The sequence below is a fragment of the Sphaeramia orbicularis genome, chromosome 7 (assembly GCF_902148855.1).
Source record: "Sphaeramia orbicularis chromosome 7, fSphaOr1.1, whole genome shotgun sequence".
In the NCBI taxonomy this organism is placed as follows: domain Eukaryota; kingdom Metazoa; phylum Chordata; class Actinopteri; order Kurtiformes; family Apogonidae; genus Sphaeramia; species Sphaeramia orbicularis.
The window spans coordinates 312,512-337,854 of NC_043963.1; the positions used below are offsets into that span (position 1 = coordinate 312,512).

Genomic DNA, 25,343 nt, shown 5'->3' on the forward strand with positions numbered 1-25,343 from the left:
GTCACAGGAAGTACGTAGGCGGAATCTGGATTGTAAACAAAAACGGACAATCACTACATTGCGTTTCTGAGCCCAAATTAAAACTAATTTTTAAAAATACACATATATTGACTATCGTTTTGCCATTCGAAGGTTGTTGGAGGTAAGTCCTAACAGATCTGTGTCATGTCATGTGTGTGCAGTTTATGCCTATGCTATATATGCTACATCCGAAAAGATAGGATGAGTTATGTAACAGCTAGCATCAGCATGCTAACTAGCCTAGCCCAGTTACATGGAAGCTTGCTCAGCTAATGTGATGACTGTGCTAATAGTTGAGGTAGATAACACGGAACAGTGCTTACGAATACTAGTAGAGGTGGACATTTAGTCAGTGGAGTCAGTTAGTGTTAGCACCACTAGTCTGTTCATGGTAGCCATGTTAGCTACAGTAGAGTCAGTTAGTGTTAGCACCACTAGTAATTAATTAATTAATTAATTATGTTAACAGACAACTTTGTGATATGGTAAATATTAGGGCTGTGTATCGGCAAGAATCTGGCGAAAAGCCTGCTCTTTCTTTTTTTTTTTTTTTTTAATGTTATTTCCTTGAAGAATTGAATTAGACCATAAATCTGCACAAATACTGAATACATTTTTATTTGATCCCAACAGGACCTAATGTTATGTCACAAAATGTTCCTTAGTTCAAACTGAAATTCTGTTTTAAAGACATTACAGTTGTTGTTCTTTTTTTTTTTTTTTTTGGTATTTAAATTTTATATTGAAAGGTACATAAAGTAAATGATGTATGTAACGAACATGAATCAAAACAACATAAACACTCATACACACACCCATTCACACCACATAGACTTGTACCAAATGATATATAAATATATATATATATATATATATATATATATATATATATATATAAATAACATACATATATTGTTATGAACATGTGTACATATATGTAAAAAAAAAATAGTAATAGTGATAAAAATATTTAAATACAGCAGTCATGATAATTAAAAAATTAAACAGTGATAATTTGTATGACATGTCCCTGTTTTCCAGATGCCATAATGTTCATTTAAGGTTCAGACATTAAGTTTCGGATCCTGTTCAAATGTTCATATTCTATTAGTTCACAACTAACATCAGAACAGGATTTGAGTTCAATCCCAACAAAGGAGCGAACATTATTGAATAAAAGAGTGATAAATAAATAATAGTAAATAAAAGAAAAACAAAAATGAATCTCCACAATATCTACATTTGAATAAATACCTAAAAATATCGATACAGTACTTTTTAATATTGATACTGTATTGTGAAATGACATATCGCGATATATTGCAGAACTGATATTTTCTTACACCCAGTAAATATGTTTATTTTTATTTATTTTTTAAATTTTAACAAATCATGGGAGGGAATGCCTCTAGGACTCCAAAATAGGACATAATCTTTAAAAAAAGAAACAAACCAAAAATATTGTCTTGTTAACAGTATTGTGACATATCGTGATATATCGTGATCCTAGAATTGTGATTTGTATTGTATCTCCATATTCTTGCCGATACACAGCCCTACTTCCTACATTCCTTCAGTTCCACTTTTGGCAGGTGTTGCTCAAATCAGTATCTGTTTTAGGAGCTCGGAGTCATGTGACAGGATCTGGATCCAAATCTCCTCTGGAAACTTTTCCTCAGTGTAAGCTGACTTTGTCTTCCTTCTGTCTCCCTCTTCTGTCTTTTTTTGTGTAGGTTCCAGATGTCCAGCAGTGGTTGATGCAATAAAGAAAACACTATTTGGTGTTGTGGGCCCGCAGGATCGACTGCAGCCGGCATGTCTCGAAAACAGACTCCAAAACCTGTACGGAGTAATAAGAAGAGTGAACTGGAGCGGAAAAGGGACGAAAGAGCGGCGCGTCGGGCCATCGTCAAGGACCGCAAGAACCGACCTCAGGACGGAGACGATGGGGCGGAGTTTGTCAGTTTCTCCAATCAGCTGCAGGCGCTGGGGCTGAAGCTGAGGGAAGTCCCCGGGGATGGGTGAGGTCCAGTCAGGCTCGGTCCCATCTGAGGATGGAACCATATGAACAATTTCAGATCAGGGTTATTGTGACCAAAATTATCACGGTTATCATTATTATGGCAGTATTGTTGAAACTGTGTTCAGAATGTTCAAACAGTACTGATACACACACTGAAATAATTAGAGCTGCAATCAATTAATCAATTAGGTGGTCGAAGCGAATGCAGAAATTCTCAATTCATGCCAATCAATGGTGCTTTGTTTTTATTTTTTTATTTTTATTTATTTATTTATTTTTATTTATTTATTTATTTAAATGTTTACTTTTTTATTTACTTTTATTTTATTTTACTTTATTTATTTTTATTTTTGAGAAATAATGCACATTGGTCATGAAGACAGAGAAAGCTATTCAAATTCAGATAAAATTTATTTTGGCTTAATCGTCCAGTTCTACAGTAAACTGACTGTAAAATATTTAATTAGAGTTTACTTTCATTCAGACATAATTTATTTCAACTAGATAATGATACTGTCAGTACTGTGTAGTGGGAAATATTAATGTGTGACTCCTTTGATTTATTTTTTTTGTGCTGCAACAAATCAATTAAAATTAGAGCTGAAATGATTAATTGATTAAATGCTTGAAGCCAATGCAAAAATTCACGATTCCATTAATCGATTTGAACTGACTGAAGGGAAGTATTCTATGTCAGTTTTCCTGAACTGAAGCTTCTTTGTGCGTCACAATAAGCGTCCGTGTGAAACACAACAGTGGAACCAATGTTTAACAGCAGAGAAATGAAGGAAACAAAGCTGTGATTCAGGAGAATTGTGGATGAATGATTTTTCTGGATCACTTTGAGTCGATTAATCGTTTCAGCTCTAATTAAAATTAATAAAAAATTAATTGATAATTAAGGCAGTTGTAGTAAAATGTTACCATTAAACAATAACAGTATTTATAAAGCATGTTTACTCAGTGGTTTAACAGACAAAGTCAACATAAGATATTAAACTAAATAAGGACAGAAAAAACCAAAACGTAGATGATAAAATAAACAGATGAGACTCAGAGTGAACAGTAAATCTGTAAATGACACAGAGAGGCCAGAAGGTGGAAAAAAGAGTTCAATACCTGTAAAAAGAAAATGAAGGTCATGAAAGGAGTAAAAAGACAACATCACATGACAAAGTTCAAGCAATAAGAACAGCTGGAATATGGACTGAGTTAAACACTAAGAGAAAATACAGACAGAAATGTGATCCACTGCTGTGTGTGTGTGTGTGTGTGTGTGTGTGTGTGTGTGGGACAGGAACTGCCTGTTCAGAGCTCTGGGGGATCAGTTAGAAGGTCACTCCAGGGGTCACCTGAGACTACGACAGGAGACCGTGCAGTACATGATGTCCCATCGACAGGACTTCGAGCCCTTTGTTGAGGACGACGTTCCCTTCGCACAGCACCGTAAGAACACAAGACCTCAAACCAAAGCCAGAGACCCCAGACCCATTCTTTGTTTTATTATTATTTATTTATTTTTTGATTTTTTAAAAGTCTTTTTAAATTTTTGTATTTTATATATATATTCAGTACAGGCCAAAAGTTTGGACACACCTTCTCATTCTTTGCATTTTCTTTATTTTCATGACTATTTTCATTGTAGATTCTCACTGAAGGCATCAAAACTATGAATGAACACATGTGGAATTATGTACTTAACAAAAAAGTGTGAAATAACTGAAAACATCTCTTATATTCTAGTTTCTTCAAAGTATCCACCCTTAGCTCTGATGACTGCTTTGCACACTCTTGCCATTCTCTTGATGAGCTTCCAGAGGTAGTCACCTGAAATGGTTTCCTAACAGTCTTGAAGAAGTTCCCACAGATGCTTAGCACTTGTTGGCCCTTTTGCCTTCACTCTGCGGTCCAGCTCACCCCAAACCATCTCGATTGGGTTCAGGTCTGGTGACTGTGGAGGCCAGGTCATCTGGCGCAGCACTCCATCACTCTCCTTCTTGGTCAGATATCCCTCACACAGCCTGGAGGTGTGTTTGGGGTCATTGTCCTGTTGAAACATAAATGATGGTCCAACTAAACGCAGACCGGATGGAATGGCATGTCACTTCAGGATGCTGTGGTAGCCATGCTGATTCAGGTTGCCTTCAATCTTGAATAAATCCCCAACAGCGTCACCAGCAAAGCACCCCCACACCATCACACCTCCCCCTCCATGCTTCACGGTGGGAACCAGGCATGTAGCATCCATCCGTTCACCTTTTCTGCGTCGCACAAAGACACGGCGGTTGGATCCAAAGATCTGAAATTTGGACTCATCAGACCAAAGCACAGATTTCCACTGGTCTAATGTCCATTCCTTGGGTTTCTTGGCCCAAATAAATCTCTTGTGTTTGTTGCCTCTCCTGAGCAGTGGTTTCCTAGCAGCTGTTTGACCATGAAGGCCTGATTCACGCAGTCTCCTCTTAACAGTTGTTGTAGAGATGTGTCTGCTGCTAGAGCTCTGTGTGGTATTCATCTGGTCTCTAATCTGAGCTGCTGTTAATTTGCGATTTCTGAGGCTGGTGACTCAGATGAACTTATCTTCAGCATCAGAGGTGACTCTTGGTCTTCCTTTCCTGGGGCGGTCCTCATGTGAGCCAGTTTGGTTGGAGCGCTTGATGGTTTTTGCGACTGCACTTGGGGACACATTCAAAGTTTTTGAAATTTTCTAGACTGACTGACCTTCATTTCTTAAAGTAATGATGGCCACTCGTTTGTCTTTACTTAGCTGATTGGTTCTCGCCATAATATGTATTCTAACAGTTGTCCAATAGGGCTGTCAGCTGTGCATCAACCTGACTTCTGCACAACACAACTGATGGTCCCAACCCCATCAATAAGGCAAGAAATTCCACTAAGTAACCCTGACAAGGCACAGCTATGAAGTGGAAACCATTTCAGGTGACTACCTCTGGAAGCTCATCAAGAGAATGCCAAGGGTGTGCAAGGCAGTCATCAGAGCTAAGGGTGGCTACTTTGAAGAAACTAGAATATAAGAGATGTTTTCAGTTATTTCACACTTTTTTGTTAAGTACATAATTCCACATGTGTTCATTCATAGTTTTGATGCCTTCAGTGAGAATCTACAATGAAAATAGTCATGAAAATAAAGAAAATGCAAAGAATGAGAAGGTGTGTCCAAACTTTTGGCCTGTACTGTATATATATCTGTATATATATCTATATAGATATATATTATATTATATATGTTATATATATTATATTATATATATATATATATATATATATATATATATATATATATATATATATATATATATATATTATATATATATATATATATATATATATATATATATATATATATATATAAATAAAAAAATAAAATAAAAACTAAATAAATAATAAAATTTATATATATATATATATATATATATATATATATATATATATAATTGTTTGTTTGTTTTTTAGTTTTTATTTTTATTTTATTTTTTATTTTTTGCCTCAGTCCCATTCAGCGGCTCTCAGATCAGATGGTTCTTCACCATCAGTTCAGGAGGATATGGAAGCAAATCTGTGTCATCAGAGATTGAAAGGTTGTATTTTGCAATGTTTTTTTTTTTTTTTGAATGGTTGTATTTTTACACATAGTTTCATGTTCTGAATTCAATTATTTAAAAAAATTTTTAAATTCAATATTCTTAATTATAATGTGTTTCAAATTCAATCTAAAAAAATTCAACCTAAAAAAATTCGATATAACATCTTGACCAGGCAAAACCAATGGAGTACGGAGCCACTCGATCTAACTTTCACCCAATCATATGTCGCGCTGAAGATCACATGATGCTCACTCAGCAGCACAGGACAGGACTCCTGTGAAAAACCATGCTGTTGTTTCGTCTCCGTGCACATTCTTGGACCTACTCCCGGTTGCGCTGCTTCTTCATGATGGGGAACAGCAAGACGGGGTCTGGTACTGGAGACGCTCTCCCAGAAGCAACTGCTGCTCTTGTGTTTACAGTCTTATCTGGCAATCCACAGGCGAAGGACACAAATATTCACTGTGTGGCATGTGTCCTAAACATACATATGTGGGTTTGTATTGGACATACGTACAAACACAATGGAAGAATAGTCTGTGAACAGAGAATTAGTGAGGTCAGCAGAGCAGGACTGTTATTCAAGTTTATGTGAGGCAGAAGAAAACAGACAAAATGAACTGTATGCATTTCAAATGGGTTTATTCACACTGAAGTCAAAAAGAACTAGGCTCAAATACAAAATGCTTTTAAACTTGACAAAAGGGCAGAAAAATCCAGGTGCTGTTGCTGTGAATCTGCCTCTTCGTCCATGGACAACAACTGTGAAGAACACAACAAGAAACCATGGTTTAATGGGACCTGTTCTCCCCAGTGTGGACACTAACCCTGTCTACTGGAACTGGGTTCACTTAACTACTGGGTTCAGTTCTGACTTTTATCATACCACCGACAAACAGCGTTGGACACAACACGGAAATGTTACTATTAGCTTGTTGTTAGCATAGCAGTAGCTAGCGCTTTAACATCCGTAACGTTTGTACTTGACTTTCATCTGTAAAGTCGACTTTTTGTGAGCCATTAACCATGTGTTTTAGAAACTAAACTTACCAGTATGGTCTACCGCTGTCTGAACTCCAGACTGGCCCACAGTGGAAAGCCTCCAGTCCGTGTGTGCTGTGTCCCAGTTCAGTGCACCTGCAGTCTGGTTCACTGGTCCCCTCCAGTCCAGTCCAGTCCAGTCCAGTCCAGCAGCTCCAAATGGGGCTTTTTCCGGCCGTCCGCTGCGTCTGTTCTGGTCCCTGTAGTCCACCTTTAACTTCTTTAGTTTGTTTAGAAGCTGGTCCAGGTCCGGTCTTATCCAGCTCTCTTTAGATTTTTTTCGAACCGAATGCCGGTTCATAGCTCGGTGCCGCGGCGCCGGTGCCGTGGTACCGGAAGTGAGCCACCGGCGGTGTCGGTGCCTCAGTATGCACTCGCTGTCTCTCCGCTATGAACCGGCATTTTAAAAACTACAACCAGCGTTTTTTTTTTTTGTTTGTTTTTTTTTTTTTTAGTTTAATTTAGTTTTTAGAGAAAGAGTAATAGACGGCAAAAAACAAGCAGCAGTGGAGGAGGAGGAGCTGCACCGGCACCGGGAACCGGCATTCGGTGGTTTGATAAAAGTCAGAACTGAACCCAGTAGTTAAGTGAACCCAGTTCCAGTAGACAGGGTTAGTGTCCACACTGGGGAGAACAGGTCCCATTAAACCATGGTTTCTTGTTGTGTTCTTCACAGTTGTTGTCCATGGACGAAGAGGCAGATTCACAGCAACAGCACCTGGATTTTTCTGCCCTTTTGTCAAGTTTAAAAGCATTTTGTATTTGAGCCTAGTTCTTTTTGACTTCAGTGTGAATAAACCCATCTGAAATGCATACAGTTCATTTTGTCTGTTTTCTTCTGCCTCACATAAACTTGAATAACAGTCCTGCTCTGCTGACCTCACTAATTCTCTGTTCACAGACTATTCTTCCATTGTGTTTGTACGTATGTCCAATACAAACCCACATATGTATGTTTAGGACACATGCCACACAGTGAATATTTGTGTCTTTCGCCTGTGGATTGCCAGATAAGACTGTAAACACAAGAGCAGAAGTTGCTTCTGGGAGAGCGTCTCCAGTACCAGACCCCGTCTTGCTGTTCCCATCATGAAGAAGCAGCGCAACCGGGAGTAGGTCCAAGAATGTGCACGGAGACGAAACAACAGCATGGTTTTTCACAGGAGTCCTGTCCTGTGCTGCTGAGTGAGCATCATGTGATCATCAGCGCGACATATGATTGGGTGAAAGTTAGATCTAGTGGCTCCGTACTCCATTGGTTTTGCCTGGTCAAGATGTTATATCGAATTTTTTTAGGTTGAATTTTTAGGGACCGAGCCGAAAGGTAAGGCCCTCTCACACAGTGAGAGGCCTTGCCTGCAAGCAAGGCCCTATTGTTATTCGTTCGTTTTTATATTATTATTATTATTCAGACACCACTTTGACCTGGATTTTGACCCCCTGAACATGCACGAAAACTCACCAAATTTGGCACACATGTCAGGCCTGGCGAAAAATTTGATAAAATGAAAAAATTAACCCCATAGGTGCCAAAATGGGCTCTCTAGCGCCACCTATGTGAAAAAAACGGCAACTGCCCTAGTGGCCAGTAGGAATGTCGTACAGACATGAAACCAGTGCCAAAATTTTTGTTGGATCATGCTCTACAAATCATCCACTGACACTCATGACCTATCTGCAACAGGAACTTCGCAATATGCCTTTCAAAATAAAATTTCTAAAACTAACTCCGATGACACCGTTTGTGGTATTGACTTCTAAATAGCACCAAAAGATAGAGTGAACCCTCCTTAATACAACGATTTCACACCTTTTCCATAACTGTCTTAGTTTCTTTTTTACAAGCCTGCAAAGTTGCGATGTTTGAAACTCATTTTTCATTTTGCAGTTTTTCCCCACATGTGACATATCTACACGTTCACAGGACTCACCACAACGCTCACATGCAAAAAATTTTTGAGATAGGATGTACGGTTATTGATTTATAACAATTTGTTTATTTTCATACTTTTTCCACTTTAGACTGCCATTTGACCCCCTTAACATGCTCCAAAACTCACCAAATTTGCCATGTATGTCATGGCTGGTGAACCCTTTCATTCAATATCAAAATTAACCCCTTGGGTGCCAAAATGAACTCTGTAGCGCCACCTATGTACTAAAAAACTCTCAAAATCTGCCCTAGCAGCCAGTAGGAATGTCACAGAAACATGAAACAAATGCCAAAATGTTGGTCTGATTGAGCCGACAAATCATACACTGACACTCATGAGCTAACTCCAACAGGAAGTTGGCAATCTGCCTTTGAAAGTTACTCTACGTTTCTGCAATTACTGCTTATTCATTTCACACTTTTAAAAAAAAATTATACCTCATTAAATTCCCACAAGTCTGCAGAATCCAAAAGTGAAAGAATTTTTCAGATACGACCTACGGTTATGGAATTATGGCGATTTTTTAAAGACTAAGTTTAGTTTCACTTTTCACAATGGTAAAATCCCTATAAAAGTCTTACAGGTGCATTTTTAACATGTCTCTCTGTAGTGCAGTGGTTCATGTAGCTGACTGTGGAGCAGAAGGACCCTAGTTCAAGTCCCAGGCAATCCAAAATTTTTTTTTTTTTTTTTTTAAAAACAGGTTTTATTGCATTGTATTGTGGATATTGGAAATTTTGCACACATTCAAAAGTACACGGAGTACATTTTTTCAAAATAAAACCCCAATTAAGAATAATACAAAATGTCTATTGCATAACTTCGTTTTATTTTTATGACCAAACGCTCAACTGTTTGTACAATGTTTCTTCATTCAAAAGTACTCTTTCTCACAGACACACATCCTCACACAATAGGGTTTTTCCAAAATAAAAGCCTTAAATGTGATAAATCATCACTTTTATACTCACTTATTCATACAACTTTAATTCATTTTTCAAACTGATTCTTTCTCTCACATACAAAACAAATGCACATACACACAGTAGGGTTTCCAAAATAAAAGTGTCATTTTAAAGGTGATGGTGGTTTCAGCAGAGGGTCACTGGTGTTCTGTACAGATGTAAGGAGGATAGACACTAAAGGATGGGAACTGGTATGGGGACGGAGAGGTTTGAGTGGAGCTGAGGTGTGGAGGGTCACGGGAGGCGGATCGCAGGGGAGGCGGATCACGCAGGGGGGCGGATCGCGTGGGAGGCGGATCGCCCGGTGCGAGGTCCCGCCCAATGCTGCTTGCAGCTTTAATTAGGGACCGAGCCGAAAGGTAAGGCCCTCTCACACAGTGAGAGGCCTTGCCTGCAAGCAAGGCCCTATTGTTTTTCGTTCGTTTTTATATTATTATTATTATTATTATTATTATTATACTTCCGTCTCTTTCAACTGGATTTTGACCCCCTAAACATGCTCCAAAACTCACCAAATTTGGCACACATGTCAGGCCTGGCGAAAAATTTGATACAATGAAAAAATTAACCCCATAGGTGCCAAAATGGGCTCGCTAGCGCCACCTATGTCAAAAAAACGTTAACGGCCCTAGTGGCCAGTAGGTTTGTCGTACAAACATGGAACCAGTGCCAAAATGTTTGTTGGATGAAGCACTACAAATGATATACTGACACTTATGACCTAACTCCAACAGGAAGTTCACAATATGCCTTTCAAAATAAGATTTCTATAACTAACTCCGATGACACCGTTTGTCGTATTGACTTCTAAATAGCACCAAAAGATAGAGTGAACCCTCCTCAACAAAGTGATCTCGTAGCTTAGTCTTAACTGTCTTAGTTTTTTTTTTAGAAGCCCATGAATTTTCGATGTTTGGAACTCATTTTCCACTTTGCTATTTTTCCCCACATGTGACATATCTATGCATTCACAGGACTCACCACAACACTCACATGCAAAAAATTTTGAGATAGAATTTACGGTTATTGATTTATAGCAATTTGTTTCTTTTCATACTTTTTCCACTTTAGACTGCCATTTGACCCCCTTAACATGCTCCAAAACTCACCAAATTTGCCATGTATGTCATGGCTGGTGAACACTTTCATACAATATCACAATTAACCCCTTGGGTGCCAAAATACACTCTGTAGCGCCACCTATGTACTAAAAAACACACAAAATCTGCCCTAGCGGCCAGTAGGAATGTCACAGAAACATGAAACAAATGCCAAAATGTTGGTCTGATTGAGCCCAACAAATCATACACTGACACTCATGAGCTAACTCCAACAGGAAGTTGGCAATCTGCCTTTGAAAGTTACTCTACGTTTCTGCAATTACTGCTTATTCATTTCAGAGTTTTGACATAAAAGTTAGACCTCTTTGAATTCCCACAAGTCTGCAGAATCCAAAAGTGAAAGAATTTTTCAGATACGACCTACGGTTATGGAATTATAGCGATTTTTTGAAGACTATGTTTACTTTCACTTTTAACAATGACAAAGTCCCTATAAAACTTTTCCTGGTGCACAGATGTATGTGTCTGTCCTTAGTGTAGTGGTTCATGTAGCTGCCTATGGAACAAGAGGACCTGGGTTCGAGTCCCAGACAATCCAAAATTTTTTTTTTTTTTTCTTTCTCCATTTTAAAACAGGTTTTACTGCATTGTATTTTGGATATTGGAAATTTTGCACACATTCAAAAGTACATGGAGTACATTTTTTCAAAATAAAACTCCAATTACCAATAATACAAAATTTCTATTACATAACTTCTTTTCATTTGTATGATCAAACGCTCAACTGTTTGTACAATGTTTCTTCATTCAAAAGTACTCTTTCTCACAGACACACATGCTCACACAATAGGGTTTTTCCAAAATAAAAGCCTTAAATGTGAGAAATCATCACTTTTATACTCACTTATTCATACAATTTCAATTCATTTTTCTAACTGATTCTTTCTCTCACATACAAAACAAATGCACATACACACAGTAGGGTTTCCAAAATAAAAGTCTCATTTTAAAGGTGATGGTGGTTTCAGCAGAGGGTCGCTGGTGTTCTGTACAGATGTAAGGAGGACAGACACTAAAGGATGGGAACTGGTATGGGGACGGAGAGGTGTGAGTGGAGCTGAGGTGTGGACGGTCACGGGAGGCGGATCGCGGGGGAGGCGGAACGCCCGGTGCGAGGTCCCGCCCAATGCTGCTTGCAGCTTTAATTATTATTATTATTATTATACTTCCGTCTCTTTCAACTGGATTTTGACCCCCTAAACATGCTCCAAAACTCACCAAATTTGGCACACATGTCAGGCCTGGTGAAAAATTTGATAAAATGAAAAAAGAAACCCCATAGGTGCCAAAATGGGCTCTCTAGCGCCACCTATGTGAAAAAAAAACGGTAACTGCCCTAGTGGCCAGTAGGAATGTCGTAGAGACATGGAACCAGTGCCAAAATATTTGTTGGATGAAGCACTAAAAATGATATGCTGACAGTGATGACCTAACTCAAACAGGAAGTTCGCAATGTGCCTTTCAAAATAAAATTTTCAAAACTAACTCCGATGACACCGTTTGTCCTATTGACTTCTAAATAGCACCAAAAGATAGAGTGATCCCTCTGCACAAAAGTGGTCTCGTAGCTTAGTCTTAACTGTCTTAGTTTTTTTTTTACAAGCCTGCAAAGTTGCGATGTTTGGAAGTCATTTTTCACTTTGCAGTTTTTCCTGACATGTGACATATCTACACGTTCATGGGACTCAGCACAATGCTCACATGCAAAAATTTTTGAGATAGGATGTACGGTTGTTGATTTATAACAATTCTTTTATTTTCATACTTTTTCCACTTTAGACTGCCATTTGACCCCCTTAACATGCTCCAAAACTCACCAAATTTGCCATGTATGTCATGGCTGGTGAACACTTTCATACAATATCAAAAATTAACCCCTTGGGTGCCAAAATGGACTCTGTAGCGCCACCTATGTACTAAAAAACACACAAAATCTGCCCTAGCAGCCAGTAGGAATGTCACAGAAACATGAAACAAATGCCAAAATGTTGGTCTGATTGAGCCGACAAATCATACACTGACACTCATGAGCTAACTCCAACAGGAAGTTGGCAATCTGCCTTTGAAAGTTACTCTACGTTTCTGCAATTACTGCTTATTCATTTCACACTTTTAAAAAAAAAATTATACCTCATTAAATTCCCACAAGTCTGCAGAATCCAAAAGTGAAAGAATTTTTCAGATACGACCTACGGTTATGGAATTATGGCGATTTTTTAAAGACTAAGTTTAGTTTCACTTTTCACAATGGATAAATCCCTATAAAAGTCTTGCTGGTGCACATTTTCACATGTCTCTCTGTAGTGCAGTGGTTCATGTAGCTGCCTATGGAGCTGAAGGACCCTGGTTCAAGTCCCAGGTAATCCAAAAATTTTTTTTTTTTTAATTTTATTTTAAAACAGGTTTTACTGCATTGTATTGTGGATATTGGAAATTTTGCACACATTCAAAAGTACACGGAGTACATTTTTTCAAAATAAAACCAAAATTAAGAATAATACAAAATGTCTATTACATAACTTCTTTTCATTTTTATGACCAAACACTCAACTGTTTGTACAATGTTTCTTCATTCAAAAGTACTCTTTCTCACAGACACACATCCTCACACAATAGGGTTTTTCCAAAATAAAAGCCTTAAATGTGGTAAATCATCACTTTTATACTCACTTATTCATACAATTTCAATTCATTTTTCAAACTGATTCTTTCTCTCACATTAAAAACAAATGCACATACACACAGTAGGTTTTCCAAAATAAAAGTGTCATTTTAAAGGTGATGGTGGCTTCAGCAGAGGGTCACTGGTGTTCTGTACAGATGTAAGGAGGACAGACACTAAAGGGTGGGAACTGGTATGGGGACGGAGAGGTGTGAGTGGAGCTGAGGTGTCGACGGTCACGGGTGGCGGATCGCGGGGGAGGCGGATCGCCCGGTGCGAGGTCCCGCCCAATGCTGCTTGCAGCTTTAATTATTATTATTATTATTTTTCCGTGACGCTTTAAACTGGATTTTGACCCCCTAAACATGCTCAAAAACTCACCAAATTTGGCACACATGTCAGGCCTGGCGAAAAATTTGATAAAATGAAAAAATTAACCCCATAGGTGCCAAAATGGCCTCTCTAGCGCCACCTATGTGAAAAAAAATGGGAAAAGCCCTAGTGGCCACTAGGAATGTTGTACAGACATGAAACCAGTGCCAAAATTCTTGTTGGATGAAGCACTACAAATCATCCACTGACACTTATGACCTAACTCCAACAGGAAGTTCGCAATATGCCTTTCAAATAAAATTTCTAAAACTAACTCCGATGACACCGTTTGTCATATGACTTCTAAATAGCATCAAAAGATAGAGTGAAACCTCCTCAAAAAAGTAATCTCTCACTTTTTCCGGAACTGTCTTAGTTTTTTTTTTACAAGCCCGCAAAGTTGTGATGTTTGGAACTCATTTTTCACTTTGCAGTTTTTCCTGACATGTGACATATCTACACGTTCATGGGACTCAGCACAACGCTCACATGCAAAAAATTTTGAGATAGGATGTACGGTTGTTGATTTATAACAATTCTTTTATTTTCATACTTTTTCCACTTTAGACTGCCATTTGACCCCCTTAACATGCTCCAAAACTCACCAAATTTGCCATGTATGTCATGGCTGGTGAACACTTTCATACAATATCAAAAATTAACCCCTTGGGTGCCAAAATGGACTCTGTAGCGCCACCTATGTACTAAAAAACACACAAAATCTGCCCTAGCAGCCAGTAGGAATGTCACAGAAACATGAAACAAATGCCAAAATGTTGGTCTGATTGAGCCGACAAATCATACAATAATCCAAAAAATTTTTTTAAATTTTATTTTAAAACAGGTTTTACTGCATTGTATTGTGGATATTGGAAATTTTGCACACATTCAAAAGTACACGGAGTACATTTTTTCAAAATAAAACCAAAATTAAGAATAATACAAAATGTCTATTACATAACTTCTTTTCATTTTTATGACCAAACACTCAACTGTTTGTACAATGTTTCTTCATTCAAAAGTACTCTTTCTCACAGACACACATCCTCACACAATAGGGTTTTTCCAAAATAAAAGCCTTAAATGTGGTAAATCATCACTTTTATACTCACTTATTCATACAATTTCAATTCATTTTTCAAACTGATTCTTTCTCTCACATACAAAACAAATGCACATACACACAGTAGGGTTTCCAAAATAAAAGTCTGATTTAAAGGTGATGGTGGTTTCAGCAGAGGGTCGCTGGTGTTCTGTACAGATGTAAGGAGGACAGACACTAAAGGGTGGGAACTGGTATGGGGACAGAGAGGTGTGAGTGGAGCTGAGGCGTCGACAGTCACGGGTGGCGGATCGCGGGGGAGGCGGATCGCCCGGTGCGAGGTCCCGCCCAATGCTGCTTGCAGCTTTAATTTTAGATTGAATTTGAAACACATTATAATTAAGAATATTGAATTAAAAATTTCTTTTTTGAATAATTGACTTCAGAATATGAAAGTCTATGTGTAAAAACACAACCATTCCAAAAAAAAAAAAAAATTGCAAAATACAACCTTTCAACCTAAATTATTCCAAAATACAACCTTTCAATCTCTGATGACAGATTTGCTTCCATAGGAGGAACAAGTAGTGTACAGTGACCTCTGGTGGACAGCACACCTGTCTACAATCAACTACAACTGTCTAAATTAGAACACTTTTAGAACATTTATTTATTTATTTTTAACCCCTTTATTTAATTCAAAGAAACTAACATAGTATAACAAATCCTTAAACAAATACTTAAATGACACACACACTCCTATATTTTCTTGATTCAAATATGACAGAGGGTTCAGACGTGTGCAGTTTTCCATGGCCGTACCTGTGAATGTCCACTGTTCTTCTGTGTTTGACTGTGTTGTCACCGTCTGTGACGCTCTGATTATTAATTCTTACACTTGTTTTCCAGCGTTTGACTGATTCAAACCTTTGCTTTCCCTCCCATTACTAAGCATCTGTAAAGGTTTGATGTGTAGATCAGTGGGAGCTGATGAAAAGTTCTTCCTTATATGGGACTATTTTCTTCTTTTAATTGGACCATGAACATACTAGTGCAGATTTTGGCACTCAGAATAGTCCCATTCCGTGTCACAGGTCTTCTACTCGGTGCTCGTTGAGCTCTAGATCCTGTTCATATTGTCCGTAACCGTCTCTGTTTGTCGCCGTCAGTGTCCAACCTCTCTCAGCACGGAACGTTCGCCGGTAACGACGCCATCGTGGCTTTTGCTCGGAGTCAACAGGTCAAAGTGGTGATCCATCAGCTGAACACGCCGCTGTGGGAGGTGAGCATCTGCACACGCTCAGTGGACCAGGCATCAGTACTGTGGGTCTGGGTCCCATATGAACCTGAACTGTCTGGGTTTTGTTTCCTTTTGCAGATCAACGGAGCAGAGAAGCAGGTGTGTAGAGAGCTGCACATCGCATACCGTTACGGAGATCATTACGACAGCGTGAGGCGGATCGGAGACAACTCTGAGAGTCCTGCTCAGCTCCGAATAGAGGTACTGAGTCTGAAAACAGCATTATTATTGAAGTTAATAGTGCATTTACATATATGAGTGTGAAAAAAATATTATATGGTCTGACTTTAGGCTCAACCTCCAAAGGGGTCACCTGACTCCCTCTGCTGTGGGTCTGGGTTTAGGCTCCGCCTCTAAAGGGTGTGGGTCTAACAGATGCTTTGTTTGTCTTGTCGTCGTCAGAATCTGCAGAACTCCCACGGGCAGCAGCGTGAGTTTGGAGACGGACAGAGGGACAGACAGAAGAACACGCCCACCGCAGCCTCGGAGGACGACAACGTCATCCTGAGCTCCATCAAGAACCGAGGAATCCAGGGTCAGGACCAGCACGCTAGAACCCATGTGGATCAGGTTCAGCCATGTGGACCAGGTTCAGCCATGTGGACCAGGTTCACCCATGTGGACCAGGTTCACCCATGTGGACCAGGTTCCACATTCAGTCCAGTGGGTCAGACGGGAACACAGCAAGAATCTGGAGATACCGTACAAATGACAACACTAGGATCACCATGTGATATATCATGATATATCATGATACTGTTAAAAAGGCCATTTTTTGTTTGTTTCTTTTTTTAAATGATTATTTCCTGGAAGAATTGAATTCCAGCATAAATCTGCACAAATCCTAAACACATTTGTTTTTGATCCCAACAGGATCTAATGTTCTATCACCAAATGTTCCAACTGTGTTCAAACTGAAATTCTGTTTTCCAGACATTCCAGTTTCAGATCCTGTTCAAATGTTCAGATTCTATCAGTTCACAACTAACATCAGAACAGGATTGGAGTTCAATCCAACAAAGGAACGAATATTATTGAATAAAAGAGTGTTAAAGAATAACAAATAAAAGAAAAACAAAAAAAACAATAATGAACCTCCACAATATCTGCATTTGACTAAATACCTAAAAATATCCATACAGTACTTTTACTATCCTGACAGTATTGTGAAATGAAATATTGTGATATATTGCAGAACCCATACTTTCTTACAGCCCTACTGAACAGCATCAGTGCAAAAACCTCCATAATATCAGTCAAAGTCACTGATGTTCAGATTAAATCCATAAAACACACAGAAGGATCTGACCCACCCCTCAGTGAGTCCGTTTACATCACAGGTGTCAAACATGTGGCCCATGTGGGAACCAAAACCGGCCCGCCAAAGGGTCCAGTCCCACCCCTGGGATGAATTTACAAAGTGCAAGTTAGGGCATTGAACTCAAAAAGAAAATCATAGTAATCTGTAAATAGTGACAACACCAATTTTTTTTGTCTTTGTTTTAGTGCAAAAAACATTAAATGATGAAACTCTTTCCATTTCCAAACTCTCCTGTACCAATAAAATGTGACTAACCTGAACAAATGTGTCCAACCTGAAATGTCTGTATTAAATTCAGTCCAGTTTGAACTCTTTTCTTCTGTTCCTCAGTGTTTAGTGTCTTTGGAGATCTGATCCAGAATGCACATGGACTAATGAGAAGTGGAGGAAGAAGACTGAGAAAATTACACTGATTTTACTGAAGAAATGTCCGTTTGTTCAGGTTCTTCACATCTGTTTGTTTGGAGAGTTTATAAATGTCAGTATTTTCATAACTGAATGTTATTTTTTGCACTCAAACAGTTGTCATTGTTTATTGGTGATCATGCTGGTATTTGACTGGTCCAGTCCACTGCAGATTCAATCAGGCTGAATGTGGAACCGGAAAGAACAGGAGTTTAGAACCCTGGTTTACACACACACACACACACACACACACACACACACACACACACACACACACACACACACACACACACACACACACACACTACCATCAGCATCTGACATGGACTGTCTCACACCCATGACCCTGGTTCTGGACTGGACTCAGTCTGACACCCCTGACCCTGGTCCTGTTCCTGATCCTGGACTGGACTGGACTCAGTCTGACACCCCTGACCCTGGTCCTGTTCCTGATCCTGGACTGGACTCAGTCTGACACCCCTGACCCTGGTCCTGTTCCTGATCCTGGACTGGACTGGACTCAGTCTGACACCCCTGACCCTGGTCCTGTTCCTGATCCTGGACTGGACTGGACTCAGTCTGACACCCCTGACCCTGGTCCTGTTCCTGATCCTGGACTGGACTGGACTCAGTCTGACACCCCTGACCCTGGTCCTGTTCCTGATCCTGGACTGGACTGGACTCAGTCTGACACCCCTGACCCTGGTCCTGTTCCTGATCCTGGACTGGACTCAGTCTGACACCCCTGACCCTGGTCCTGTTCCTGATCCTGGACTGGACTGGACTCAGTCTGACACCCCTGACCCTGGTCCTGTTCCTGATCCTGGACTGGACTGGACTCAGTCTGACACCCCTGACCCTGGTCCTGTTCCTGATCCTGGACTGGACTGGACTCAGTCTGACACCCCTGACCCTGGTCCTGTTCCTGATCCTGGACTGGACTGGACTCAGTCTGACACCCCTGACCCTGGTCCTGTTCCTGATCCTGGACTGGACTGGACTCAGTCTGACACCCCTGACCCTGGTCCTGTTCCTGATCCTGGACTGGACTGGACTCAGTCTGACACCCCTGACCCTGGTCCTGTTCCTGATCCTGGACTGGACTGGACTCAGTCTGACACCCCTGACCCTGGTCCTGTTCCTGATCCTGGACTGGACTGGACTCAGTCTGACACCCCTGACCCTGGTCCTGTTCCTGTTCCTGATCCTGGACTGGACTGGACTCAGTCTGACACCCCTGACCCTGGTCCTGTTCCTGATCCTGGACTGGACTGGACTCAGTCTGACACCCCTGACCCTGGTCCTGTTCCTGATCCTGGACTGGACTCAGTCTGACACCCCTGACCCTGGTCCTGTTCCTGATCCTGGACTGGACTGGACTCAGTCTGACACCCCTGACCCTGGTCCTGTTCCTGATCCTGGACTGGACTGGACTCAGTCTGACACCCCTGACCCTGGTCCTGTTCCTGATCCTGGACTGGACTGGACTCAGTCTGACACCCCTGACCCTGGTCCTGTTCCTGATCCTGGACTGGACTGGACTCAGTCTGACACCCCTGACCCTGGTCCTGTTCCTGATCCTGGACTGGACTGGACTCAGTCTGACACCCCTGACCCTGGTCCTGTTCCTGATCCTGGACTGGACTGGACTCAGTCTGACACCCCTGACCCTGGTCCTGTTCCTGATCCTGGACTGGACTGGACTCAGTCTGACACCCCTGACCCTGGTCCTGTTCCTGATCCTGGACTGGACTGGACTCAGTCTGACACCCCTGACCCTGGTCCTGTTCCTGATCCTGGACTGGACTCAGTCTGACACCCCTGACCCTGGTCCTGTTCCTGATCCTGGACTGGACTGGACTCAGTCTGACACCCCTGACCCTGGTCCTGTTCCTGATCCTGGACTGGACTCAGTCTGACACCCCTGACCTGACCCTGGTCCTGTTCCTGATCCTGGACTGGACTAGACTGGACCGGACTCAGTCTGACACCCCTGACCTGACCCTGGTCCTGATCCTGGACTGGACTGGACTCAGTCTGACACCCCTGACCCTGGTCCTGTTCCTGATCCTGGACTGGACTCAGTCTGACACCCCTGACCTGACCCTGGTCCTGTTCCTGATCCTGGACTGGACTAGACTGGACCGGACTCAGTCTGACACCCCTGACCCTGGTCCTGTTCCTGATCCTGGACTGGACTCAGTCTGACACCCCTGACCCTGGTCCTGTTCCTGATCCTGGACTGGACTGGACTCAGTCTGACACCCCTGACCCTGGTCCTGTTCCTGATCCTGGACTGGACTGGACTCAGTCTGACACCCCTGACCCTGGTCCTGTTCCTGATCCTGGACTGGACTGGACTCAGTCTGACACCCCTGACCCTGGTCCTGTTCCTGATCCTGGACTGGACTGGACTCAGTCTGACACCCCTGACCCTGGTCCTGTTCCTGATCCTGGACTGGACTGGACTCAGTCTGACACCCCTGACCCTGGTCCTGTTCCTGATCCTGGACTGGACTGGACTCAGTCTGACACCCCTGACCCTGGTCCTGTTCCTGATCCTGGACTGGACTGGACTCAGTCTGACACCCCTGACCCTGGTCCTGTTCCTGATCCTGGACTGGACTGGACTCAGTCTGACACCCCTGACCCTGGTCCTGTTCCTGATCCTGGACTGGACTGGACTCAGTCTGACACCCCTGACCCTGGTCCTGTTCCTGTTCCTGATCCTGGACTGGACTGGACTCAGTCTGACACCCCTGACCCTGGTCCTGTTCCTGATCCTGGACTGGACTGGACTCAGTCTGACACCCCTGACCCTGGTCCTGTTCCTGATCCTGGACTGGACTCAGTCTGACACCCCTGACCCTGGTCCTGTTCCTGATCCTGGACTGGACTGGACTCAGTCTGACACCCCTGACCCTGGTCCTGTTCCTGATCCTGGACTGGACTGGACTCAGTCTGACACCCCTGACCCTGGTCCTGTTCCTGATCCTGGACTGGACTCAGTCTGACACCCCTGACCCTGGTCCTGTTCCTGATCCTGGACTGGACTGGACTCAGTCTGACACCCCTGACCCTGGTCCTGTTCCTGATCCTGGACTGGACTGGACTCAGTCTGACACCCCTGACCCTGGTCCTGTTCCTGATCCTGGACTGGACTGGACTCAGTCTGACACCCCTGACCCTGGTCCTGTTCCTGATCCTGGACTGGACTGGACTCAGTCTGACACCCCTGACCCTGGTCCTGTTCCTGATCCTGGACTGGACTGGACTCAGTCTGACACCCCTGACCCTGGTCCTGTTCCTGATCCTGGACTGGACTCAGTCTGACACCCCTGACCCTGGTCCTGTTCCTGATCCTGGACTGGACTGGACTCAGTCTGACACCCCTGACCCTGGTCCTGTTCCTGATCCTGGACTGGACTCAGTCTGACACCCCTGACCTGACCCTGGTCCTGTTCCTGATCCTGGACTGGACTAGACTGGACCGGACTCAGTCTGACACCCCTGACCTGACCCTGGTCCTGATCCTGGACTGGACTGGACTCAGTCTGACACCCCTGACCCTGGTCCTGTTCCTGATCCTGGACTGGACTCAGTCTGACACCCCTGACCTGACCCTGGTCCTGTTCCTGATCCTGGACTGGACTAGACTGGACCGGACTCAGTCTGACACCCCTGACCCTGGTCCTGTTCCTGATCCTGGACTGGACTCAGTCTGACACCCCTGACCCTGGTCCTGTTCCTGATCCTGGACTGGACTGGACTCAGTCTGACACCCCTGACCCTGGTCCTGTTCCTGATCCTGGACTGGACTGGACTCAGTCTGACACCCCTGACCCTGGTCCTGTTCCTGATCCTGGACTGGACTGGACTCAGTCTGACACCCCTGACCCTGGTCCTGTTCCTGATCCTGGACTGGACTGGACTCAGTCTGACACCCCTGACCCTGGTCCTGTTCCTGATCCTGGACTGGACTGGACTCAGTCTGACACCCCTGACCCTGGTCCTGTTCCTGATCCTGGACTGGACTGGACTCAGTCTGACACCCCTGACCCTGGTCCTGTTCCTGATCCTGGACTGGACTGGACTCAGTCTGACACCCCTGACCCTGGTCCTGTTCCTGATCCTGGACTGGACTGGACTCAGTCTGACACCCCTGACCCTGGTCCTGTTCCTGATCCTGGACTGGACTGGACTCAGTCTGACACCCCTGACCCTGGTCCTGTTCCTGTTCCTGATCCTGGACTGGACTGGACTTAGTCTGACACCCCTGACCCTGGTCCTGTTCCTGATCCTGGACTGGACTGGACTCAGTCTGACACCCCTGACCCTGGTCCTGTTCCTGATCCTGGACTGGACTCAGTCTGACACCCCTGACCCTGGTCCTGTTCCTGATCCTGGACTGGACTGGACTCAGTCTGACACCCCTGACCCTGGTCCTGTTCCTGATCCTGGACTGGACTGGACTCAGTCTGACACCCCTGACCCTGGTCCTGTTCCTGATCCTGGACTGGACTGGACTCAGTCTGACACCCCTGACCCTGGTCCTGTTCCTGATCCTGGACTGGACTGGACTCAGTCTGACACCCCTGACCCTGGTCCTGTTCCTGATCCTGGACTGGACTGGACTCAGTCTGACACCCCTGACCCTGGTCCTGTTCCTGATCCTGGACTGGACTGGACTCAGTCTGACACCCCTGACCCTGGTCCTGTTCCTGATCCTGGACTGGACTCAGTCTGACACCCCTGACCCTGGTCCTGTTCCTGATCCTGGACTGGACTGGACTCAGTCTGACACCCCTGACCCTGGTCCTGTTCCTGATCCTGGACTGGACTGGACTCAGTCTGACACCCCTGACCCTGGTCCTGTTCCTGATCCTGGACTGGACTCAGTCTGACACCCCTGACCTGACCCTGGTCCTGTTCCTGATCCTGGACTGGACTAGACTGGACCGGACTCAGTCTGACACCCCTGACCTGACCCTGGTCCTGATCCTGGACTGGACTGGACTCAGTCTGACACCCCTGACCCTGGTCCTGTTCCTGATCCTGGACTGGACTCAGTCTGACACCCCTGACCTGACCCTGGTCCTGTTCCTGATCCTGGACTGGACTAGACTGGACCGGACTCAGTCTGACACCCCTGACCTGACCCTGGTCCTGATCCTGGACAGGACTCTCTGGAATATTCAGACTTTTTTTTCTCCTTAAATGAGTCCACATGTCTGGTTCTGGTCCAGAAGTGTCCCACTTGTGGTCCTCCTGCTCCATCAGACTCACCTGGACCTGATCAGACCATCACAGGTGTCCGTCAGTCAGCTGGTTGGATGTGTCCATATATGATCACTCATCCATTGTCCCTCTGTGTCTGTCCTCCAGGTGATGAGGAGAACCTGCTGCAGCTCAGCGCCGCCACCATCAACGCCCAGTGGCTGCTGGGTTCGGTTCTGGCCCAGTCCCAGTCCCAGTCCTGTCAGGGCTCCTGCTCCTCCGGGTCCTGCTCCGCCTGCAGAGGTGTGACCTCAGACTCAGGCCCCACCCCCCAACAGCCACCAGAGGGCAGCAACGCACACAAAGCCAAGGTACGAACCCAAGCACACTGAGTGTTCAGAACTAGAGCCGAACCCAAGAACCTGGAGACGATCCGCATCCCAACACTAGGACCACCATACGATGTGTCATCATTCTGTTAAAAAGGCCATTTTTTTGTTTGTTTCTTTTTTAAAATGATTATTTCCTTGAATAATTGAATTATAGCAGAAACCTGCACAAATACTAAACACTTTTGTATCTGATCCCAGCAGGATCTGATGTTCTGTCACAGATGTTCAAACTGTGTTCAAACTGAAATTCTGTTTTACAGACATTCCAGTTTAAGTTTAGCAACGTTAAAAAAAAGTACCTTCAGTTTAAAATTATTTAGAAATATTGAATTGAGATGGTAGATATGTTTTTGTTGTTGTTGTTTTTATTTTTTATTATTCTGGTGTGAACGCTCCATGCTGTACACATTTAAGCTGATGTAAGCAGCAGATTATTTAAAAGGAGAGGCTTCTGCTCCCACTGCCTGGAAACATGAGACTACAGCTGCGAGAGTCCTGTCTGGGATTTATCTGAATACGACCACAGAGAAGACGAGAAAAGAGACCACTGAACTGCAACTGAACTACAACTAAGCATTTAGAAAAAAATGGAAACTAATAAAAACTATCAAACCTGCTCTAAAAACAAATTAAAACAAAGTAAATTAGAGAAAAAAAGTCCAAACTAAATCAAACTAAACTAGAATGAAAAATCCAAAACTGTTGGAGCCTTGGTGTGAACAGACTGGATCTTGAAGCCGTTGTCATCAGTTTTGTCCCGTCGTTGGTTCACAGGTTTCAAACAAACAGAGGAAAGAGCAGCAGCGACAGGAGAAGAAGAAGCGTCAGGAGGAGCGGCACCGGCAGAAGGTTCTGCAGTCCAAAGGGAACCAGGACCAGAACCAGAACCTGCCCCCAGAGGACGATGTGACGCTAGTACCGGCTCTGAACACCCTCAGTATATAAACTGGAGACCACACCCCCAACCCCACCCACATCCCTGCTACTGTAGCTACGGCAACACACCCCCCCCCCCCCCCCCCCCCAGCTGCTGTCCACTGAGGTTTTGCACATGATGAATCTGAACAGAACCTTCTGCAAACAGTAGAACGGTCCTCAGACCTGGTCCACCTCAGACCTGGTCCACCTCAGACCCCTCTCCTTTTGCTTGTGGTGGGCGGGGCATTTCCCACCAGATTTGGCTGATGTTTGTTTGGAAGGTTCAGATCTTTGACCAAAGAAGAAGAAACAGGACGTCCATGAGTGTGTTCCAAGTGAGTCAGAGCAGACGGAATGAACGAATGTGGCAATAAAAATAAATATAAAGACAATCCACTGGTTTTTGGTCCAAACGCTCATAGAATGCACACAGTCTGAGTCACATGTTTGTGTTTATTTACATGAACAAACATTTTGTTCATTTTATTGATTATTTTGTTCATTTTGTAGATTTTTTTGTTCATTTTGTTGATTATTTTGTTCATTTTATTGATTATTTTGTTCATTTTGTAGATTTTTTTGTTCATTTTGTTGATTATTTTGTTCATTTTATAGATTTTTTTGTTCATTTTGTAAATTTTTTGTTCATTTTATTGATTATTTTGTTCATTTTCTGAAGTTTTTGTTCATTTTGTTATTATTTTGATCATTTTATTGATTTTTTTTTTTTTAATTTTGTTGACTATTTTGTTGATTTTGTTGATTTTTTTTGTTCATTTTGTTAAGACAAGAACTGTTCAATGGTTTTATTTACATGATTTATTACACAATCCATAATTTCAATACAGTAAGACTTAAGAAAAAATATGCTGCGTTTTAGAGCTGTTTGTAGCCCACCGGCCGACAGCTGTACGCTATTGTCGTCGCCGTCCGTTACAGCAATTTCAATCGTCTTCTTCTCTGAAACTCCAGTTCTGATTGACTTCAAACTTGGTCTGCAGCTT

At 42.9% G+C, this 25,343-nt stretch overlaps 1 protein-coding gene across 2 annotated transcripts; it reads left to right on the forward strand.

Moving 5' to 3' along the window:
* Positions 1 to 24,891, forward strand: otud3 (OTU deubiquitinase 3). Of its 2 annotated transcripts, none has more exons than XM_030138938.1 (8): positions 1 to 142; positions 1,755 to 2,042; positions 3,342 to 3,490; positions 15,956 to 16,068; positions 16,165 to 16,287; positions 16,489 to 16,621; positions 23,198 to 23,400; positions 24,196 to 24,890. In XM_030138938.1, exons 2-8 carry the CDS (start codon positions 1,837 to 1,839, stop codon positions 24,364 to 24,366), a joined length of 1,098 nt encoding a protein of 365 aa, XP_029994798.1. In that variant the 5' UTR covers positions 1 to 142; positions 1,755 to 1,836; the 3' UTR covers positions 24,367 to 24,890. The 2 variants fall into 2 exon arrangements, with proteins under 2 accessions (XP_029994798.1, XP_029994799.1); XM_030138939.1 differs by having other exon boundaries at positions 3 to 142; positions 1,820 to 2,042; positions 24,196 to 24,891.
* The last annotated feature ends 452 nt before the right edge of the window (positions 24,892 to 25,343 follow it).

Coding starts and splice junctions, on each gene's coding strand:
- otud3 (XM_030138938.1), top strand. CDS start 1,837: ATGTCTCGAAAACAGACTCCAAAACCTGTACGGAGTAATAAGAAGAGT. Junction 2,043..3,341: donor AGGGAAGTCCCCGGGGATGG/GTGAGGTCCAGT, acceptor TGTGTGGGACAG/GAACTGCCTGTTCAGAGCTC. Junction 23,401..24,195: donor GCAACGCACACAAAGCCAAG/GTACGAACCCAA, acceptor GTTGGTTCACAG/GTTTCAAACAAACAGAGGAA.